Below are 20,668 nucleotides of genomic sequence, written 5' to 3'. Positions count from 1 at the left end.
TGTGTTTTCAGCAGCGGGTTTTTTCCCATTATGAATAAATGACAAAAAATAAGCAGTCACTGGAAAAAATACGTTTTTACTTGTTTTTAGAAAAGAAAAAATACATCAGCTGATTTCATGGCTTCTTCCACACCAACGATAATGATCAGCACACAGCTCGTGTTTCAAATCAATCCTTCAAACGATTCTGATGTGTTCAGCAGAGGAGGAGTCAGGAGTATACAAAGTCCTGTGAGTGGTCCAAAATCCTGCAGTTCATCTAGAGGGCGCTCTGGAGGCGGGTCTGAATGAATGAAGCTTCATTTAATCCTTCACACTTAAGATTACAAATCAAAACACAGTATTGATCATTGATCAGAGCCGACATGTAAACAGACTGATGTCCTTTGGTCTTTAGAAGTACATCTGTTGTTCGAAAACAAGATGAAAATGAGCAAAATTATTGTTTAAACCACTTGAACTTTACATTTTTGGAATTCATTCATTCTGGACAGACTCCACAGCGCCCCCTGTGGAACACAGAGGGAGATCTCTCCTGTAGAAATGTACAGAAAGTACAGATAAAAGCCTCTGAACACTCCGATGACTCCCTGTGGATCACACAGCAATCATGTGTCATCATAAACATCTGTCTGAGGATTGTCACACCCTGTTTAAGGCACTTTGGGGACCAGAGATGTTTCAACTAATTAAAGCAAAAATCTATTAAGTACAACAGAAAAAAAACATCACACAACAGCCATCAAGTATTTTCCATAAATGCTTTGATATGCTTCTCAGTGGAGAATAAAGGAAAAAAGCTGCCTGACTACATCACAAGTCTACCTGCTGTGCAAAGCGGCGCGTGAAGCCAAAGTCTCAAAATTATACGAACCCCAGTCCTGCTCAGATCTCCCCCAGAACAGCAACGCTTTCAGGAAAACGAGAAGCCCTCATGACCAGTTTGTAGGAGCTACACGGATCAGAAAGCCAAACAAAAAAAGTCTCCTGAAGGCACATTTTAACCACCAAGAACCCCGAAATGTCCATAAAATGACACAAGCACCATACATGAATGTTTGAAAGTCCCAAATAAAAAAGTCCTGTCCTCCTCAGCAACCAGCAGGACGCCATGATGGAGTCACTGTGAGCAGCAGTCACATGACCAACACTCAGAGAGACTCTGTCTGACCTGCAGCGATCTGCAGCTGATTTCTGTCTGAGTAACTGAGTTGTTCTGCACACGGAGCTGCAGAGACCGCCGAGCCACAGCGCCGGGTTCTGAGGTCAGATCTGTAAAACATCTGCTTTCTAAAGCTACACTTCCCCTCTGTGAATAGAGACCGCTCTATCTGAACAGTGTCGTTGATTACAAGTCCTACAAATATATACTTCAGTTAAGGCACCAAAACATAAATCTCATCATCGCTGTGGTATAAAAATCTCATGAAAAAGTCATATTCAATTCAAATAATAATAATTTCTATAGAAAAACTGACGACGTCTCTGACGAATCACATGAAAACACACCGCAACCTGAGCTTACTTACAAAAAACCCTTTGGCTTTCTTTGGGCACGACAAACAAACACATCTGAGTTGTAAACATGGAGACTCGACCTGCCTGACAGGAGGTAAACATGAAAAACTAACTCCTGTCTGTCTGGACTGGGTTCACGAGCTGTGCGTGTTAACGTGTTGACAGCCTGGCCGTTAGACGTGAAACCCCGGGTCAGCACTGGAGTGTGAGTGTGTGTGTGTGTGTGTGTGAGTGCAAGCGAAAGCGTAGTACAGGAGTACAGAAGCGTCAGCACGGCACACATGCAGTATGTAACATATGTTGGATACACAAAGCGGAGTATGCAGATCAATCTGATTACAAAATAAGACAATAAAAAAATAAAGATGGCGGCTGTCCTCTCTGGGCTGCAGAAGGGGCGGAGCTTGCTGAGGTGTGGTGGGATTTTACATGATGGAGCAGCTCTCTGGCTTGACGCGGCCCTGGGGAGGAAACGCACACAGTGAATATCATCATCATCATCATCTTTATCATCAGCATCATCATCATCACCATCATCATCACCATCATCATCACCATCATCATCATCATCATGTCTGACCTGTCTGGGCTCGTTGCTGCCCATGAAGAAGGAATGTCCCACGAGGCCTTCAGGGAGGCCGCCGCTGCTGCAGACGCTGCCGCGCTCCGACGACTGCCCGCACGAGTCGCAGATCACCGTGCGGCTGCGCAGGTTGTACTCGTTGTCGGCGCCGCTCGTACTGTGAGCTCCCTGCAGGAGACCAGAGCCACACTTAAAACAGCTCACGTGCACAACAAGATGACTTCTGACAGACGGACACTTTACCATGTCATCGTCTTCGTCATCCTGGAACAGGGTGCGTGTCACTTTCCTCGCAGCCATTTCCTGTTGGTGTAACAGAACGTTAGCTCGCTGCCGCTGAAGGAAAACAAACTTGATTGGTAGAGCGGCGTCGTACCTCTCCGTTAGCGCTGACGAGGGTTGTCTGCAGGAGGTCGCCGGTGCCCCAGGAGTTCTGGCTCTTCCACACCAGGTCAGAGGGAGGGTTGTGGGTTCCACCGCCAGATGCAGCCCAGACCTGAAGAGGTCAAAGGTCATAGCAGGAATGAGGGATGTCATTAAACAGCTGACAGAAGCTGGCGACTCACTGATGTGTGTGCGTGTCCATGTTCGGTTTATCTGGTTTTGTGACATCATCTACAGCTCACACAGCTTCTTCTCTGGTGTTGCTATAGCAACCTGTGGCATCGTTTCCATGGTTATCTGATTTTATTATTGGATCACCAGGTTTGTATTGATCCATTCAAAATTTCTCCAGGTGCTACAAACGTTTTTAAACATCACCGCAGTCATGTGACTAACGGAGCGGGACACTTACAGTCACGGAGGCTCCGGCCTTCAGGGTGAACTTGTGAGGAAACTTGTAGGCGATCGGGGTGGCGCTCCCCACCTGTCTCTTCAGCTGCCAGTTAGCCAGCAACTGGTCCTGTACGACGAACAGTGAAGGTTGACACGTGACTGTGGAGGGCCAGAGTTTATTCTACAGAGTCCACATCAACCAGCTCATTACCTCGTCTGACTTGTTGTTGAGGCGGATGAACCTGCCCTCCAGGTCCACCTCGTCCACGGTGACTCGGCCGCTGGCAGAGGCGTGCTGGCTGATGCGAGTCTTGGTCACAGTGCCCCCCGTCACGCTGGAGGTTTCGCTGTCGTTGTCGTTCAGCCGACGCTTCTTGGAGCTGCCCACGCCGGAGGAGTTGCGGCTGCTGGAGGCGGTGGCGGAGTGGAGCAGGCGGCTAGTGTGGGCGTGGCCTGAGCCGGAAGTCCGCGTCACCGTGACTTTTGTGGGTGGAGGACTTGGCGAAAGACGCAGCCTGAGAGGAAAAGATCCGGACTATGAATGAAAGTTGCAGGGTGGTAAAAACCAGAGGTGCTGCTTTATAAAATATTCTGTAAAAAACAGAAACTCCGCTCCGCTCAAAAGAACCAGGAAGCCAGGACGGACTCGCTGAGCAGCCGTCACAACCAGAACTCTGAGTGAATCTGGCTGATCTGCAGCATCAACAGCTCGTTTCTCACCGACTCTCCTCTCAGCTCCTTCGTGATGCTTCCTCACCTCTCCTCCTCTCCCTCCAGCAGCTTCCTGTAAGCGTTGATCTCCATGTCCAGGGCCAGTTTGACGTCCAGCAGCTCCTGGTACTCGTCCAGCTGCTGCTGCATGCGGGCTCGGATCTCTGCCATGTCCCGGTCCTTATCCTCCAGCCGCCGCCTCATCAGGTCGCGCTCCCGCGACAGAGCCTCCTCCAGCTCCCGCACCTTGGCCTCGCTCGCCGTCAGCTGATGTAGAGAGAACACACACAGACATGATTTAAGTTATCGACAGATGCACCTGACACACATCAGTGCGACTCTGTGTGACTGTGTGTACCTGTTTCTGCAGCTGGCTGAACTGTGCTGACAAACCCTCCATCCGGATCCGGGTCTGCTGCAGCTCTTCGTGGGCGGCTCCCACCAGGTGGCTGTTCCTGTCAGCTGACTGACGGGCGTTCTCCAGCTGAGAGGCAGAGAGGAGCCATGTAACCTCAGAATAACTCGTCTAAAAACTGCAGTGTGTTTCCAGGGGATCCTAGATAATCTGGGATAATCTGGGCGTCACCTTGGAGTTGTAGGTCTTCTCCAGCTCCTCCTTGTAGAGGTGGACCTGGCCCTCGTGCTGCGCTCTCAGCTCGGTCAGAGCGGCAGCCAGCTTACTCTCGAACTCCTGCTGCCGCCCGCTGTCGATCTCCACCATACGGGACTCGTAGCGACGCCTGGACTCCCGCAGCTCCTGCAGAAGCCGACAAATGACTTTATTACAAGTTAATCCAGCCACAAAGTCATCAGTGGTGTCTGACGCATGATGCACATGATCAAAATGTAAATATAACGTGAGGTGAAGAGTGACCTCGATGTGGATGTTCTTCTGGAAGTCCAGTTCCTCCTTTATGGTCTGCAGGCGGTTCTCAGCATCCACCCTCCTCAGCATCTCATCCTGCAGCTGCTTCTTGGCATCAGCCAAGTTACCGTCCAGCTAAGAGAGGAGGAGGAGGAGGACAGAAGAAGGCTCAGTACAGAGCTCTGTGCAGCTGTGTTTAACCCTTTGAACCTCTGAAATGTGTTTTTTGGAGATTCTATAAATAAAATAAATCTGCACTTCTGAGCAAAACTGGGAAGTCATGATTGACTCGACTGTGACTAGCAGTCAGGTGACAAGTTCTGAGAAATGTTTGTTGAAAACTAGTTCCTGATTTTGGCCAGTAGGTGGAGCAAGGCCCCAGCAGTGCCTGAGACAGCGCTGACACTCACCGACAGGAGCCTGGAGGGTTCACTTCAAGTGTTTCAAAGTGTTTCTGCACTTATGTCAGCTCTGCTCTTTAAAAACTGAATTCTGTTTTCATTAGGCAGCGCCCTCTGATTTTAAACAAACAGGCTTTCAGTCATCAGGAAACAGCCTCTCTGTGTTTCTTGAAATGTGAAAATATTTCCATTTACCTTGGCCAGCTGGGCCTTCAGGTCCTTCACCTCGGCCTCCAGGCTCCGCTTATCACCCAGAGCCGTGCTCAGGGCCGCATCTTTAGAGTTGAGCAGGGCCTCCAGGTCCCTCAGCCGGGCCAGAGCCGCCTCCAGCTCCGACTCCTTCTTACTGTTCCTGTGGAGACAGGAGCAGCAGGACGTGCACGTCGTCACCAGCTTCTTATCCAAACACACACATTAAGAAAAGGAACTGTGTGATCCTACAACTTCTATTAAAAATAGAGAACGCTCCACACACTTTACTAATAGTGGCAACAACAGGAGCTGCTCGTTATATTTAACTTTGGATTTTTACAGCATCCACAAAAGTCAGATGTGAGTCGTTCGTGGCGTAGAAGCTGCTGAAAAATGTTTTTATTATTTTCACTCTGTGCACAGTGAAGATGCTCCGTTCAATAAACACATCAAATAAAATTGTCTTTAAATATTTTAAGCTTCCTTCACACATGGTGCAGAAACAATGATTAGTTTGAGTTTAAGACATTTTATTTACCAAAGCAAATTTGTCTTGATCCATTTTCATCTTCTATTTAATTTAGTCCATTTTATTGATGAGCAGATTATATAATCTGGCACAGCCACAGGTCTGCTTAAAGTGAAGCCTGGCCTCAGGCTGAGCTGCAGCGACACCCCGGCTCTGTAGCGGTGAGAGCAGCAGTTGTTGCTGCGTTAACGCTGCATCGTACCGTTATTAACCCTCCACCCTGAATAAGAGCCCATTATGCCTCATCTCATGGGCCTCTGCCTTAAATTAAATTAAGAGAATTCACGTTTGCTGCCCATGTGCTTGTGTGGACCACCGCTGCTCTACAGGAGCTCATTTACAGACCTGGTTGGAAAATAAATGAAAAAAAAACAACGTTGGATCTGATTGTGGAAAAACGACATGATGCTGAAGGCAGAGCAGGGCACAGAGACGGGGAGGAAATGGGCTCCCTGCGATTCGATTTGCTTTGTAGGCTCTTCGTCTTTATTGTCACTAATAACGGCCATCTGCTGGGGGGGGGGGGGGGGGGGGGGGGGCGCTCGGCCCGTGTAAAACTGAAGACATGTGTTTATAAAACAGGAACCAGTGTCCTTTACGGCTTTGTTTTTTTAGGTGAACGTGGAGAAAGCGGAGCTGCACGCTGGCTGCTGGCCTCCATGCACAAACAAAAAACTCCAGACCTGATGAATCACAAGCTCTCTGACAGAACACGGATCAAAGGAGCTGAATGTTTGTGAGCAGCTCCTGCTTCCAGATCAATCCAACGTCAACCAGTCATGGCTGCTGTGGCCACTGTTTTACAGCTATGAGTGATAATTCTTCAGTCACACGGTCATTACGGCTTCTTCAAGCTTCGGTATCTGCAGCTTTTCAGTCATTCACATGTTTAACAGACAGCTAGTTATTCCCATTAACATGACCAGTAGCAGCCTGCAGTCTTTGCTCAAAGGCAGAATGTCCGACTGCACTTACGGCATCCCCAGTGAGTGTGTGAGTGTGTGTGTGTGTGAGTGTGTGTCATAATTCTTCAGCTCTTTACAGCCTTGGTGTTCCTCAAATTACGACGATAAACACTCACACAGACACACACAGAGGTGTAACACCGACAAACATTCCTCACATTCTTGGACTGACACAGACTTCAGTAACACACACCTACACTCACCGAGGGTAAAATGGTTTAATGACTGCTGCTCTGTTGTGTAACAACAGTTTAAAGTTGTCTGTTAAAATAAAAGATGTTTTCAAGCTGTTATACATCATATTACTGTCAACACTCATCATCTTACTGTGGTCTTTTATTTATTTCAATCAACCTGAACAGGTTGTCTTTCCATTTAGTGGGTACACACACTTCATTTGTGAGATAAACACTACATTCACAGAACCATTTTCACCCTAATTTACTCTAACACAACAAATGGATGCTGCCGAGTGTGTGTGTGTGTGAGACGTTCATCAGGACTAATGGGCCCAGTGGATCGGCTCCAGCAGCCTATTAATGTAGAGAAGTAATATGATCCACCCTTCAGATCAGAAACTTCTTTTAGAAATATAAGACCAACACACACAAGACGACACAATCCTGTACAGACATGCTAACAAGCTAGCTTTCAAGGATCCTCCTAAGCAGTGACTGACAGTCGCTGTTGTCATGTGTAGCTTGGTAGCAAACACTCCTCTGGCATGTTATTAAATAAAATACACAAAAGAAGGCTGCAAAAAATGGATATCAACAGATGAAATGACCAAAGATCAATGACCAAATGATGTTATTATGCAGGTGGTTATGAAAAACAGAGAATCTGAAGTGTGTATAATGCTAATTCACAGGCTTCGTGTCAATAATCAGCCTCAGGATCAGTCAAGTGCTCCTCAGCTGCAGGAGTCAGATGTTTTCATATCACAGCAGAAAGCAAACACTAATAACATCAAGACAACACCGCAAATGTGTACAGACACACACACAGCTGAGCACCAAAACAACGGGACTGAGGAGCGACCGCCATGTTTTTTTTCCTGGAGTAACCAGCAACAACCAGGAATGTGACCGTGACACAGCCTCTACACGCTTCTGTGATATTGAGCTTTGTGATGCTGTGAGCTCCACAGCTGAGCACCTGAAATCTCCGAAACTATCTGGGATGAACAAACAGCTCCGCAGGACACGGGAACAACATTCATATTTGATTTGCTGCTAAAGCTAGCAGAGCATTTCTGAACAAGCTTATTAAAGTCTACAGTCAAAACATCTGATGACTCATGAAGCCGTCAAGACCGTTCAGTCCGCAAACAGTTAAAAACATGTTTAACACATTAAGGTTTAACTACAGACAATCATCTGGAAACAAGAACCCCCAGATGTGTGTGTGTGTCTCCACTATGCTGTAAAATAAGACCTCCAGCTGTGTGAACATATAATATTTACATGTGTGCAGGAATGTGTTTACATAATGCTGGTGTGAGGTGTGTAATTAGAGAGCCGCACTGTAAACATGCAGAACCTCACGCAGCCACGCGCGGCTCCGCTCTGCAGCTTCTTCAACAAACTTATCATCATTATTTACAGTGTGAGACAACCGGCGCTACACAACACAAACAAATGCAGAGAGAGCAGCTGGAACGTATGGAGACAAAAAAAGAAGAAGAACAAACTGCTGAAAATAAATTAAAAACAAAAAAACTAAATTCTTTTTTGTACGTTTTTTTTTTTAAAGGAATTTCACCACAAAAGTGGACATGTTGTGAGGGAAACTGGGAGCGAGACTCTGTGAGAGCAAAAAGAGAGAAAGAGGAGAGAGGAGGAATAATGGAGCAGAAGTCTGAGGAGGAGGAATGTGCTGGCTCCGTTCCCGGCCGCCCGGATGACTCACAGCTATCTTTGTCCACCCCAGTTACAAGATGTGAACTCCGCCTCACGGAGTGAAAGAGAGAAAAAAGCCCACTCTGCCCTCCTCCACCTCCTCCTCCTACTGTTTTTGCTATGCCGTTGCCGCGGTAACCAAGGCCTTGTAGACAAGCCTGCTAATGTGCACATTTCCCACCACGCCGTGGACGAAGGAACGGTGCAGATTTTACAAAGACTGAAGCAAATTACAACCTTTGTGAGTGTGTGTGTGTGTGTGTAGGGTGTGTGTGTGTGTGTGTGTGCAGGGTGTTTTGTTTACCGCGGTGTCCTCTGCACCAATAAAGAAGCCTCTTTTTTGTTTACTGCTTTGCAAACCAAATGTGAACGATCATCCTCTGCACTGATCAGAGTCCAAAGTGACGAAGGCCTGAGTTTAGACTGTTGCTGTTCTGGGTGTTCACAGTAAAAGATGCAGGTAAGAGTTATGGACTCCAGCTGCGCTGAGGGAGGACGTCCTGCCGGTGTCAGTCTTAATCTGATCTGACCAATCAGCTTAATTAGTTTAGCTTTTTTTTTTTTTTTAAATATACTGTATCAGCCAGGAGGGCGAGCATGCAGCGCCCCCTGGGTGAACTGCAGCCAGTTTGGCATGAACAGGAAGTGGACAGGCTGTCCAGGAGTGTGTGTTTAAACCACTGAAGCTGCCCCAAACATCACAGATTAAACAGCTCGCTCAGTTCGTGCAGCACCGACAGAATCCCTCCATCACTGTTACTACAGTAACACACAGAGACACACACAGAGACACACACAGAGACACACACAGAGACACACACAGAGACACACCCCATCTGGACTGCATGTGTGGACGTGTGTGGGTGGGGGTTCCCCTGATGAGTCACTGCTAAAACATTGGGGGGGGGGGGGTTTCTCCCAAACTGCTCACAGAGTAAAATGTTCCCACCTCCAATCACAGCCCACCTCTCACACAGAGGTGCTTTCTGTGCAGCACTGCAGGGAAAAGGTGACTAAGAGGAAGCTGCTGAATAATGGAGGGTGTTAGGAGGCACCCAGCCAGAAATAGACCCAGCAGCAGAAAGCACCATCACACTGATTCACATCTGATCTGTGTCATATGGTAAACAGTCCAAAGAGGAGCCTTTGATAAGGATCAGTGCTGTGATGAAAAACAACGACGAGTACAAACACATCTGACCTGAGATCGCTCACAAGGTTTTATTCAATTTAAACATGAAGCTGCTTCACCACACTCAGTCCCCGCAGACATGCATGTTCAGATGTCCAGGGACAGTAGATTCCTTCAGATTCATCTCCTCTGTTCTTCTTCTTCTTCTTTAATGTTGCTGCTTCTTAACTCTCTGCTAACAGCAGCTGCTGAAGACGACTCAAACTGAGTCTGGCAGGAAATCCAATGTATTTTTTTGTTCACTAAAATTAAAAAGATTTTGCTGGAAATGCAATTTTGATGAACAAAATGAATAGATACACCACATCACACACACTCTCTACAATAGATCACAGATTCCCAGATGTGACCAGATGTGAGTCGGGGGAAACTGTGACTCAAAAACCTTTGAGGCCGGCACGTGATCAAATCCTGTGTGTGCTGGGATCAAGAACACAATACTGTGGACTGTTCGTGTGTGATAAATCACCAGGCATTGCCAAACCGCCCAGGGGCCAGGGGCCACCCCACACTGGACCTATGTGGCAGAGGGGAGCAGAGCGGGGAGTGTCTCCACAGAGGGAGGAGCCGGACGATGTGCGTTCTCTCTGCGTCTTATTTAACACAGTTCTTCCAAAGCGGTGTCAGAGACAGAGAAAGGGGTCCCACCCATACGTCCTCGGACTGAAGCGGGCCCTGTTCCTCCCGCTCTGTTAGTTGATGATTCATTAGTGAGTCAGGCGCTGATTATCAGTGCTGATAAAGAGCAGCGCTGGGCCACAGAGGCCCACCATGTTTGTCCATTTACAGCTCATACAAGTGAAGAAAGTTCTGCGTTAAGATAAGAAAAGCTCTGTTAATGTTTACTGCGCTCACTTCCTGATCTTTATCTTCCAAAAGAATCTTGATCAGACCTGATTTTACCAGCGTGTAAAAGAAATGCTGCAGACACGCAGACAACAGGTCAGACGGCATTTCCTGGACTCTCAGCTACAGGTTTGTCTCGCTGCTGGAAGAGAGACGTCTACCGAGCAGCTGTGACCCGACAGGGCGGCGCTCGTGAACTCCAGGCCTGTAAAATCAATTAATAAATCAATAACTCAGCACCCAATCGGCTGAACATTGAGCCAACACAGCTTGTGGTCTGCCTTTTCCGTTCCATCTACTGCTCACTTGTTGGTTTCAGTTGTGCTTTCATTTAGACCAGGATGCATTTTTTGACTGCAGGAACTTCCATCACTCCTTTTTAGGGAGGTTTTAATAATGATAGTTAAGAAAGAGAGAGAGAGGGCTGAATGCTGGACAGGACACAAACAGAAGGTAAACCCGAAGGTCGACAAAACACAAAGGGCTGCATTATTAAAGAAAGATGAGGGGAAGTAAAGGTTTACTTATAATGCTGCAGATCCATACAGTCTTGATTTATTATGGCATCTCGGGAGCCCACACTGCAAGAAACCCACAAACCACCTGAAAGAGGAACTACAGGGGCAGTTCCTGCAGTGAAAACACACCAATTAACTGCACTTCTTCTCATTCAGGCTCAGGTCTCATTTTAGAAAACTTCCTGCTGCACTCATGTCAGCACGAACCAACAACTGCCCCCCTTTCATAGAGGCCCTGCATACTCTCCATCCACAGCTAAATAAAACCCACATGCAGTTTATAGACTGTGATCAGTTCTGCTGAGGATGAAGGGGGAAAAAAAACAATTGATGCTGAACCAAACTGTGGTTTTGGGACGAGCCTGACGACTGAACGCTCTCATGCAAAAGCAACAACGCTCGCTGGCACCGAATGCAGCCGTGCAGGAAGCTCGGGGAAGCTCAGCGAGGAGGACGAAGAAATGCAGGCGGAGCAAAGAGGTGGTGGTAAGAAAGATGTGAGGTGCCAGGTGAGCTGTAAACACCCAAATCGACGCTGCGAACATGTTCACGAGCTTTCCTGTGATTGTCTGAGCTCTGCACGGGCAAATCAGCACAACCACACCCAGCGGGGCACGAGTGGAAAAACAAACAATTGGTTTAAAACACACCATGGAGCAGAGTATCGTGCACTCACTTCACACGAAAACACAGTCTAAAAACAGATGAACCTGCAGAAATCAAACACAGAATGAGCTGAACTTTCTGATCATGCATAGAAGCAGACAATGAAATGGCTTCATCTGAGGTTCTGTTTCCACAGAGGAGCAGGGCTTTATACTGCAGTAAACAATGGGCCCACAGTGTCTGAACACATGAAGTAAAAACCTCCAGAATCTGCTCAAGTTCTGAGGGTTAGCGATGCAGACCATCTGAGGCCGGATGAACCCTCACACACTCAGGGCCCTGTTTAGATTACACAGTTCTAAACATCACATTCAGCCCAAACTGCTGTCGAAACGTAGCGCAGATCTGGAAACAGACCCTTCGTTACACAACTAGCCAGGTGGGAGGTGAAGGGTTGAGGTTACAGTGCAGCCACCATGTCTAAGGAGAAGGAAAGAGACAGAGAGAGACAGAAAGAGACAGAGAGGGAGAGACCGTGGAGTCCCACCATCTTAAAGTGATTTACTCCGTCCATGTGCAAGTGACTCATCGAGGGCTTGGCTGGCTCTGAAGGCTCAGTGGAAACTCTAATTCTGTAAACTCCACTAACACACACACACACACACACACACACACAGTGCCAAAACCTCTGCTTGGTACCAGGTTCTGGTCCGCTGAAGGCCAAGACCGACTCTCTCATTAACTCGGTAACAAAGCCAACAGAACTGGCTCCATTCAGCAGCCATCCCTCACATTTACAGGCCTGCTACATCTGTTTTCCATCAGAGTTTTCTGTTAGAATAAACCAGGCCACACTCTCACCAACAGACACCACCTTCAAGGTAAGAATATTAAGCAGCTCCGTCTGTTGTATGTGATCTTAATCTATTGAAGTTTAGAAGCTTCTCCATCTCCAAAACAAATGTGTTGTATGTATGTCATTTTGATGTTAACAACAGTTCAGCTAGCATACTGTAGAACAGAAACACAGCCATCCAGTTTAAACTCTTCTCGGTGTGACGGACAATGGTCGGCTGTCACATGATACAAGCTGACATCATGGTGTCAGCGTTTCCTGCTCCAGGCAGCAGAACGGAGGACGGTGTGATCAACCAACACGAGGAGGGGGTGGAGGTCGGCCTCTCACCAAAAGTAGATATTGTTCAAAGGTTTTTAGGCATGTAGTTGCAGCTGTAGTCACCGTTAGCATGACTCACATGCTAATCAATAAGAAAGGTTTGCGTCTCTCCGCTGCATTCTTGTTGCGGTTCAATGCACCGCCAGAGCGGTCGGGGGCGGGCTTCTTTCCTCGAGCAGTTATTGTGAAAGGCTCTTGCCTCAGGCGCTTCCTGTGTTAATGAACGAGATCGAGAGCGAGCTTATGTTGTTGGAGATGGAGGAAAACGTGTTTTTACTGGTGTATTCTAATCGTAAAAGACGGAGGGGGAGATGAAGATGGTATGTGCGCCCACTGAACCAGAACAGCCATAATACAGGAGGATTTTCTGCGCTAGTTCGACCTCTGTGAGACCCGGATGAAGATGTACGCTCCAGGTATTGAAGGATGTCAGCAAGTGGATTCGACGATCTGCTCGCTAGCTACGTTCTTACCATGCACGGCTAGTAGAAACCCTTTACTATTGAGCAAGCATGCTAACTTAGCCAGCTAGCTGTGACTTAACGACTGTGTGCCTTAATGTTAATGAATTTTACAGGAAACTCTTCATGTTGTCCATGCAGTCAGTGTAGAGGGACAGTGGATTCTTAGGGGGACAGTGGACTGATGTGCTGTGACCAGACTCTTGGAGGAAAGCTTCACAAAAACACTTGAAAGGTTTAACTGATCTGAAGTGTGCTGCTAGCTTGAGCTTATTCCCATTTTAGGAAGAAATTGTGAAGGCAAACATTTAATCTGACAGCAGCAGCCTGACTGAATCCTCCTGTTGTCCATAGCGGACCCGATAATAGCACAGATGTATATTTAAATGTGTGTTACCTAGGAGACGCGTCTAAAACTTCCCTCGGGTTAAATTTAGACCCCACACTCACGGTGTAGAGTCACAGTGATGACTAATGTTAGAACACTTCTCATGACGTCCACCTCTCTTCTCCTTTTTCCTGTCTGGATATTAAACATCACAGAGCACCATCACTGGGACATGATGTTACAGGACAGAAGTACCAGAGATCCAAACATCATAAACTATAGAGCACATACTGATGGCACTTCCAGCACAGGAAATGGAATGTGCTACATGAGATGATAAGTGCACTTCCTGCTGTGTGTGCCGATACAACCAAAGCCACGCCGAGCCGAGACCTCACATATAAATACAGTGTTATACTACACAGACATGCACTGTATGAAGCTTTGTATTATTATTATTATTATAAAAAGTTCCAGCCTGCAGCTGCACCTGGACACGTCCCGTCACGTTATGTCTACCAAAGCACGGATATAATCCAATCCCAACACATTGTTCAGACAGACAGACACAGACAGACAGAGCTTCATGTACCTGCCGTCACACCCTGAGCCACACCTACATGCACTCAGCCCCGATTAATCTTCAAGAGAAGGGCTTGGCTGAACACATATAATGAAAACAATGCTGCTAAACTTTAATTTTTTTAGATGCTGTGCAGCCACAAATGGATCTGCATTAACCTTCCTGTTAAAATCAAATGAGGAAACGTTAGAATTCCCTTCGACTCCCTACAGCACGAGTAACTGGATACTAAGATATCAACTTATATTTGTCAAACTCTATCAACTTTGCATTGGAAGTGCACCATGAGGTCATTTTTTTAATTTAAAAAAAACACTTGCATCTAAGATTAAAAGCATATATTTCTTAAAATTAACTTGTGCATTTGCAGCAACAAGATTCTGTGAAAAACAAGAAACTCTGCATTTCTCTGTGCAACTAGGAAGCCTTGACTGACCCACATGTGACCAGCAAAACTTCATTCTACAGCTGATATTCAGAGTCAAAGACACGTTGGAGTTTTCTCCACCTGTAGCCACGTTGAACTGTTTACACAGAGGTGTGGTGCTCAAGCATGGAGGTCTGAGGGGACTGACTGAGCAGTTTTTGCCGCCTGGTCATATCAATTGTCTTAAACCACTGATTGTGTTTATCTGTTGAGGATGAGCTGGTTTCAGACTGCTGGTTTTAGATTAAGCTAAAAATCCCTGACACCTCAAACCACATTCTACTCACACCTGCTTTTTTTTTTACAGTTCTGGATGTTTCACGAGTGAAACGGCGCTGCAGGGAGAAGGCTTGGCGCGTGGACCCAACAGATTTAGCCTCAGGGGAGGCAGCATGTGTTCCTCGACATATTCATGCATACAAAGACGTGTGTGAAGAGAAGTAGCCTCAGGCCTTTGGGCTAAACAGGTGTGTGCCGTCAACTGGACGGCACTGAGGGCACCACCTGCTGCTCACTCAGATTTGGGAGAAATAACCAAGGACACACACAATGTACATGTTGTGAGACTTTAGAGCGTGTGCAGCGGCGAGTCAAAGCGCTCCGTGCAGTCAGTGTGTATTAATAAGGCTGACTTCCCGTCACAGTCAGTCCAGTCAGCCCATTCCTAAGGCCATGAAAAACCTCTGAGTCACACCCGTCACAGGGCTGAGCCAAGAGGCTCCCACAGCGCCATGGCAACCAAATACCAAACACGCCAGTGAAAGTGAGGCAGATAAAGCTGGCCCAGGCTGGACTGGTCATTCTTCTTTTTTTTTTTTCCACCACACATGCGTCAGAAGACCGGCTTCCTCTGGAAAACAATCCCGCTGGCGGAGCCACTGCTTCTACTCCAGATGAATTACAAGAAGCTGGACACAAAGTGCATCAACACGGAGCTCCCCACATGTGGCCTTTTATCCCGGCCCACCTGCTGCACACGCATGTTTTTACAAACCATGGACGGACAAGATTGAAGCTGCCGCTATGAAAGTCAACAGCAACAGAACTGAGCTGCATGAAAGGAACATTTCTACTGAATTAAGTTTTTATTCAACTTCATCACTGAAGCAGCAGATCTGAGACACGCCCACCTAACCCGACCAACACGCCAGCTGATCAGGTGACCGCACTGATCCCGTGTGGTCCTTTTGTTCACAAACCTAGACGGCACAGTATCCCCCACAGAGTCTATATTTAGTAGTGTCACCTCCTCAGACCCCTCTAACCCAGAGAGCACTTTGCCAAGACGTTACCACATTCCTCAGAGGCCGCCGCTGCCGTCTGAGGCCTACGGCAGAGATTCACCGCCAACCTGCTGCTGACACCAACAATTTAAAATTCACACCTTAAATAAACACCTGCGAGTAAATACCACGGAACCACCGACCCACAAACACACCAACAGATACACACCACATTCTTCCTGCAAACATGTGGGCTCTACATATTTGATGCTTTCTTTTTTCCTCCCTTCATCTAGTAAAATATAACAGCTTAAAAATACATAAAACAGCTTTCAGACTTCAGAACTCTGCACTACAGTGTAAATAAAGCTTCCAGCTTACTAATCCTTAAGAGGAATATAGCAGAATACAAAAGGATTTTACAACAACAAGCTTAAAGTAACTTGTGTCAACACATTAATAAAATAAAAATAAAAATATCTTAGCTTTAGGCTCAAAGCTACATGTGTCTCTGCTTCTGTCTACAGAGTAATTTTAAATGGTGAGTTGTATCACATGTTGTAGTGAAAGACGCTCTATCATCAGAGCACTAATTCACCACTACCAGAGCGGACTGTGTGTGTGAAAGGTGGAGGCTGTTTGTCTGGGGGTGTGTCATCTCCCAACAACCCCACCCTTCCACTCCCCTGAGGCTTAAAGTAACAACTGACGACTCACACAAAGCACATCTTTCAGGAGTGCCACATCCAGCGCCACATTCCTGCTGTTAAAAAATGAACCGGTGTGAGCCCGAGGCACGGCAGCACGTCAGGCCACTTATAGCTACACGTTGTGACGGATGCACTGATGATGATACATGTGGATAAACGATCGGTGGCTCTTCCCAAAAAGACGGATCTATCTGAATTCTGCTTTTATGTGCAGCCACGAAGTCAACACAGATACAACCGAGTTACACACTCCGCCCCCACATGCTCCTCCTACCTGGCTTTGAGCTCCTTGTGCTCCTCCCTGATCTTCCCTAGCTCCAGCTGGAGGCGCGCTCGCTCCTTGGCGACCTGGTCCAGGGTCTTACGAGCATCGGCCAGCTCCGTCTCGTAGGCGGTCTTCATGCCGGAGAGGTCGCGGCTGACCGAGGACTCGGACTCGGTGATGCGCAGCCGCAGCCCGGCATTCTCCGCCTCCAGGGAGCGCACCTTGTCGATGTACACAGCCAGCCGGTCATTGAGGTTGATCAGGTCCTCCTTCTCCTGCAGCCTGGTGATGCGGGCCGGGGACAGAGTGCTGGCACCGCCGCGGCTGGTGCGTTTTTGGCTCGGGGTTTCCATGGTGGCTCAACAAGAGATGCCGGCAGGGTGAGTCACTGGCTGTGGAGGGCAAGAGGAGAAGAAGAGTTAAAGAAAGAAGGAGCTGGGCCGCCTTAGTATCAGAACCAGGACTGAATAACAAGTTTAATGGAAAAATGTTCCAGGCTTGCATAACAGTGATTCAGGTCCGGGCAGCCTGCCTTCACTGCGGTCTGCTCTCAGTTGTGCACCACAATGTGTTACAGAAACCCTCTTCTAGGACCAGTCAGGGAGTTCTTGGGATGCTCCTGATAACATTCCTCATTCTAATGTTTTCACTACACACTGTGACAACACCCCCTTTCTGCAAGCGTAGTAAAGCTACATGCTCACCTGCAAACAAAACACACACTCATAACTACTCTGACACAGATGAAGCCACAGGGACGGCACCATAAAATGAAGACGAGCCACACAAAAAGAGTCTGACGGCTTTTTGGTGTCAGCAGGCATCACTCCACCCACAGACACCGCATGAGCCCAGTGTTGACTCGTCATATAAACAAATGTCTGGATGCCCTGATTAGGACATCCAGTGTCAGAGTGTGTGTCGGAGAGCTGCATCCAAGGCTTCTGTGTCTGAGGCTCATAACAGTCATTTCAATACTCATTGCAGTGCTATCATTAGGCGTGAACAGGTGTGATCACTTCTCCTCTCAGCAGCTGCTACTCTGTTCCTAAATGGCGGGAAAAGCCTACTCCAATTTCTGGAGGGTGGACGTATCAAACTCAGCCGCACACCCATGTGGGTGGGATGCACTCACACCAGCATAATAACACACTCACGAGCACTCTCTGAATAAATGAAGCATCCATTTCAGCTCCGGAGCTTTCACAGGTGCTGTGTCCACTAAAAAGTCACTCCACAGCTCTCTTCATCAAAATGAAAATGGAAATGAGTCTGGACCGACAGAACCGGTTACACCAGAGAAACAAAAACAAACATCCTGCGAGGAGACGGGGCGACTCTGAGCCTCTTACCTCAGAGCTGTGTGTGCCTGCAGCCTGCTCAGCACTCCACAAGACAGACAGCAGGACCTTTGTAGAAGTTCAGCTGCTGCTTTGAGTGCATGTGTGTGTCTGTCTGTGTGCGTGTGTGTGCGTGTGTGTGCCATACCCCAGAAGTGCGTAGAGAAGAGGATCTGTGGAATAATGCGGTCTTGCTCTCTGCTGGTGGGTGTGTGCGCCTTTGGCTCGAGCCCTGAACTGTTTCCCTGCCTGTGCTCGCTGCACATGTACCTACTGCTGGAGAGGGAGAGAGAGGGCGGGGGCAGCAGAGGGAGGAGCCGAGAGAGTGTGTGTCTGTGTGTGTGTCTGTGTGTCTGTGTGTCTGTGTGTGTGTGTCTGTGTGTGTGTGTGTGCAGCTGCTGAGTTTTATCTCTCCGGCCACTGCTCGTATCTTTTCCTTTCTCCCCGCTCTCGCAGACAGGCTGACCTCAGTGCAAGTGGTCTGTCAATAAAACAGGGTGACACAGCTGACGGCGAGCAGCTCCCAGGTGTGAGACTGTGCTGATCACACCTCTTATCCCATGTCTCTGGCTGGAAATGTCTGTGCCGGTGACTCTGAATGTTAGGAGGAATATATCCTGTGTTCAAAGAGGAGGCAGCGACCACGGCACACACAACGTTATCTGACAAGTCCAAGGTACACACACATAAAGCCTTCATCACCTCATTGTCCTGGAGTCCTGGAGTCATCCATGGCAGAAAGAATAAGCTGTCAGCACATTTATCCGAGCAAGACAAAGTCCACAGATCTCCAAAACACAACTCCCAATGAGTGAAGGAAGAATCCCTACAAGCCATCCTGAAGGTCTAACTGTCAGAACCGAGCTGATTCTGGTCTTTATATATTGATTTCTTCTGGGTGGAGTTAATGGGATCACAGGTCCAATCAAGTTCTGATGCTTTGAGCGTGTGGAAACAGAAGTCAGTCCATTTCTGTGTGTGTGTGGTTAAACAAGGGGAAGACAGCACCTCTGTTTTTGGGCATGGGGCAGGCCGAGCGGCTGTGGTGTGGCCTTCCAGTGGAAAGCAGCCGTCAGCTGAGTCACATGTCCCTGCTCCAGCCTCTTCTTTTCCTTTCGGTATCTCTCCAGCTCAGGTTTTGCAGCTCCTGTGTTACCATGGAAGTCAAACTAAAAGAGAGTAATGCCTGCTGCTGGCTGGCAGCCCAAACATCCCTCATCAACCAGACCTTTGTCACAAAAACCGACAAACTCCTCATTCCAAACAGCATAAAACGAACACAGGGCGACACACACTGGGTCCCTGCAGCTGGTGGAGGGACTGACTCATTGATGGGATGGTTATACAGTCTCAGATGCAATATTCAGTCACATCTTAAAGATTTATGATATTAAAACTGAGGGAAAAGACCACACGACTGAAATAATTCATGCATTTCTGAATAAATGGATGCATGAAGGTGTCAGCTTCACAGTAATCTGTAAACTAATCTTCAGCCTCCTGTCTGGTCCTCAGCCTGAATCCTAGAAACAACACCTTCACAGACAGGAGCAGGCATGACAGACTGTGATGAAACGCACCAAAGCAGATATGCCCTGAACGCTGCCTTTCTTCCTACGCCTTTCCCTCTCTGCCCTCATGACATTCCAGGCGGGCAGCGCAAACACGAGGCGTGCCCGTTGAGCAATCATATTGCTCCATCCTAAACTCTCCTGGGAGAAAAAGAGCTGCGACAAAAAGAAGAATTTCAGGCCTGAAAAAACAGGCGTGGGAGGGGGCGAAGAATTTTTCAGAGGAAAGGCGACAACAGTGTGTTCATTCCTTCAGAAATACCTGAGAAACAGCTCCTGCTCTCTCTCACACACACACACACACACACACACACTTCTGTTTGACAAACTGCTGCACTCAGTAATAAATTCACAAACCTGCTGCTCCATTGTTCACACACGGACATTAATCATTAACTGCTAGCTGCTGCCAACGTTTGATGTTTTTTCTAGTTACCAGTCCATAAATAAACAGGTCCAGTTCCACCTCATGTGCTGGCTGATTTACACTGGTAAAGAAAACACAACTTGCTTCAGACTTTCACCCGTGAGGTATAAATACAAATGGATGAAAAGCGAACATCAACCACCAGAGCTGAGAAATATCGTGTTTCTATTAATAATAATCAACATCTGAGTCCACTTAAACTCCTGGATTGGACTGGACCAGCTCAGGAGGGGAACACTGATGCCTGAGGGGGCTGTTCCTCTAGTTGATACTGAAAGAACTGCGGTTTTAGCCTCTTCCTCATTGGCTTCATTTCTTAGGCCTGGAATTTTCTTGCGTTTGTTGCTGAATGCTCATGCTCACGCTCATCAGTCCGAAATGAAAGCAGAATTGTTCTTAAGAACTGTGATGTTCCGAAGTCATGTTGCTGAGCAGGAAATGGAATGCTGTGTTAGAGGTGAGTTCATTCACTGAAACATCCAGACTCCTGCAGGAGCTGAAGCCTGTTCAGCTGTGGTTTCCTGTGTTTCCCTGTGGGAGGGTCACTTCCTC

General features: G+C 47.5%; 1 protein-coding gene across 3 annotated transcripts; it reads right to left on the bottom strand.

The window, feature by feature from the left end:
- Positions 1 to 60: 60 nt before the first annotated feature.
- On the bottom strand, positions 61 to 18,977 carry LOC114448136 (lamin A). 3 transcript variants are annotated; one of them, XM_028424885.1, is made up of 13 exons: positions 18,821 to 18,977; positions 16,788 to 17,170; positions 5,051 to 5,207; positions 4,464 to 4,589; positions 4,176 to 4,346; positions 3,948 to 4,073; positions 3,636 to 3,856; positions 3,090 to 3,393; positions 2,898 to 3,005; positions 2,478 to 2,597; positions 2,345 to 2,404; positions 2,099 to 2,269; positions 61 to 1,979 (listed from the first exon to the last, which is right to left on the bottom strand). In XM_028424885.1, the coding sequence occupies exons 2-13, from the start codon at positions 17,129 to 17,131 to the stop codon at positions 1,944 to 1,946; spliced, it is 1,944 nt and encodes a 647-aa protein (XP_028280686.1). In that variant the 5' UTR covers positions 17,132 to 17,170; positions 18,821 to 18,977; the 3' UTR covers positions 61 to 1,943. The 3 variants fall into 3 exon arrangements, with proteins under 3 accessions (XP_028280686.1, XP_028280684.1, XP_028280685.1); XM_028424883.1 differs by lacking the exon at positions 18,821 to 18,977 and adding an exon at positions 18,267 to 18,634; XM_028424884.1 differs by lacking the exon at positions 18,821 to 18,977 and adding an exon at positions 17,483 to 17,631.
- Positions 18,978 to 20,668: the final 1,691 nt, after the last annotated feature.

This window comes from Parambassis ranga, chromosome 16, assembly GCF_900634625.1.
Source record: "Parambassis ranga chromosome 16, fParRan2.1, whole genome shotgun sequence".
Taxonomy (NCBI): Eukaryota; Metazoa; Chordata; class Actinopteri; family Ambassidae; genus Parambassis; species Parambassis ranga.
This window is presented reverse-complemented; position numbering and strand designations above follow the sequence as displayed.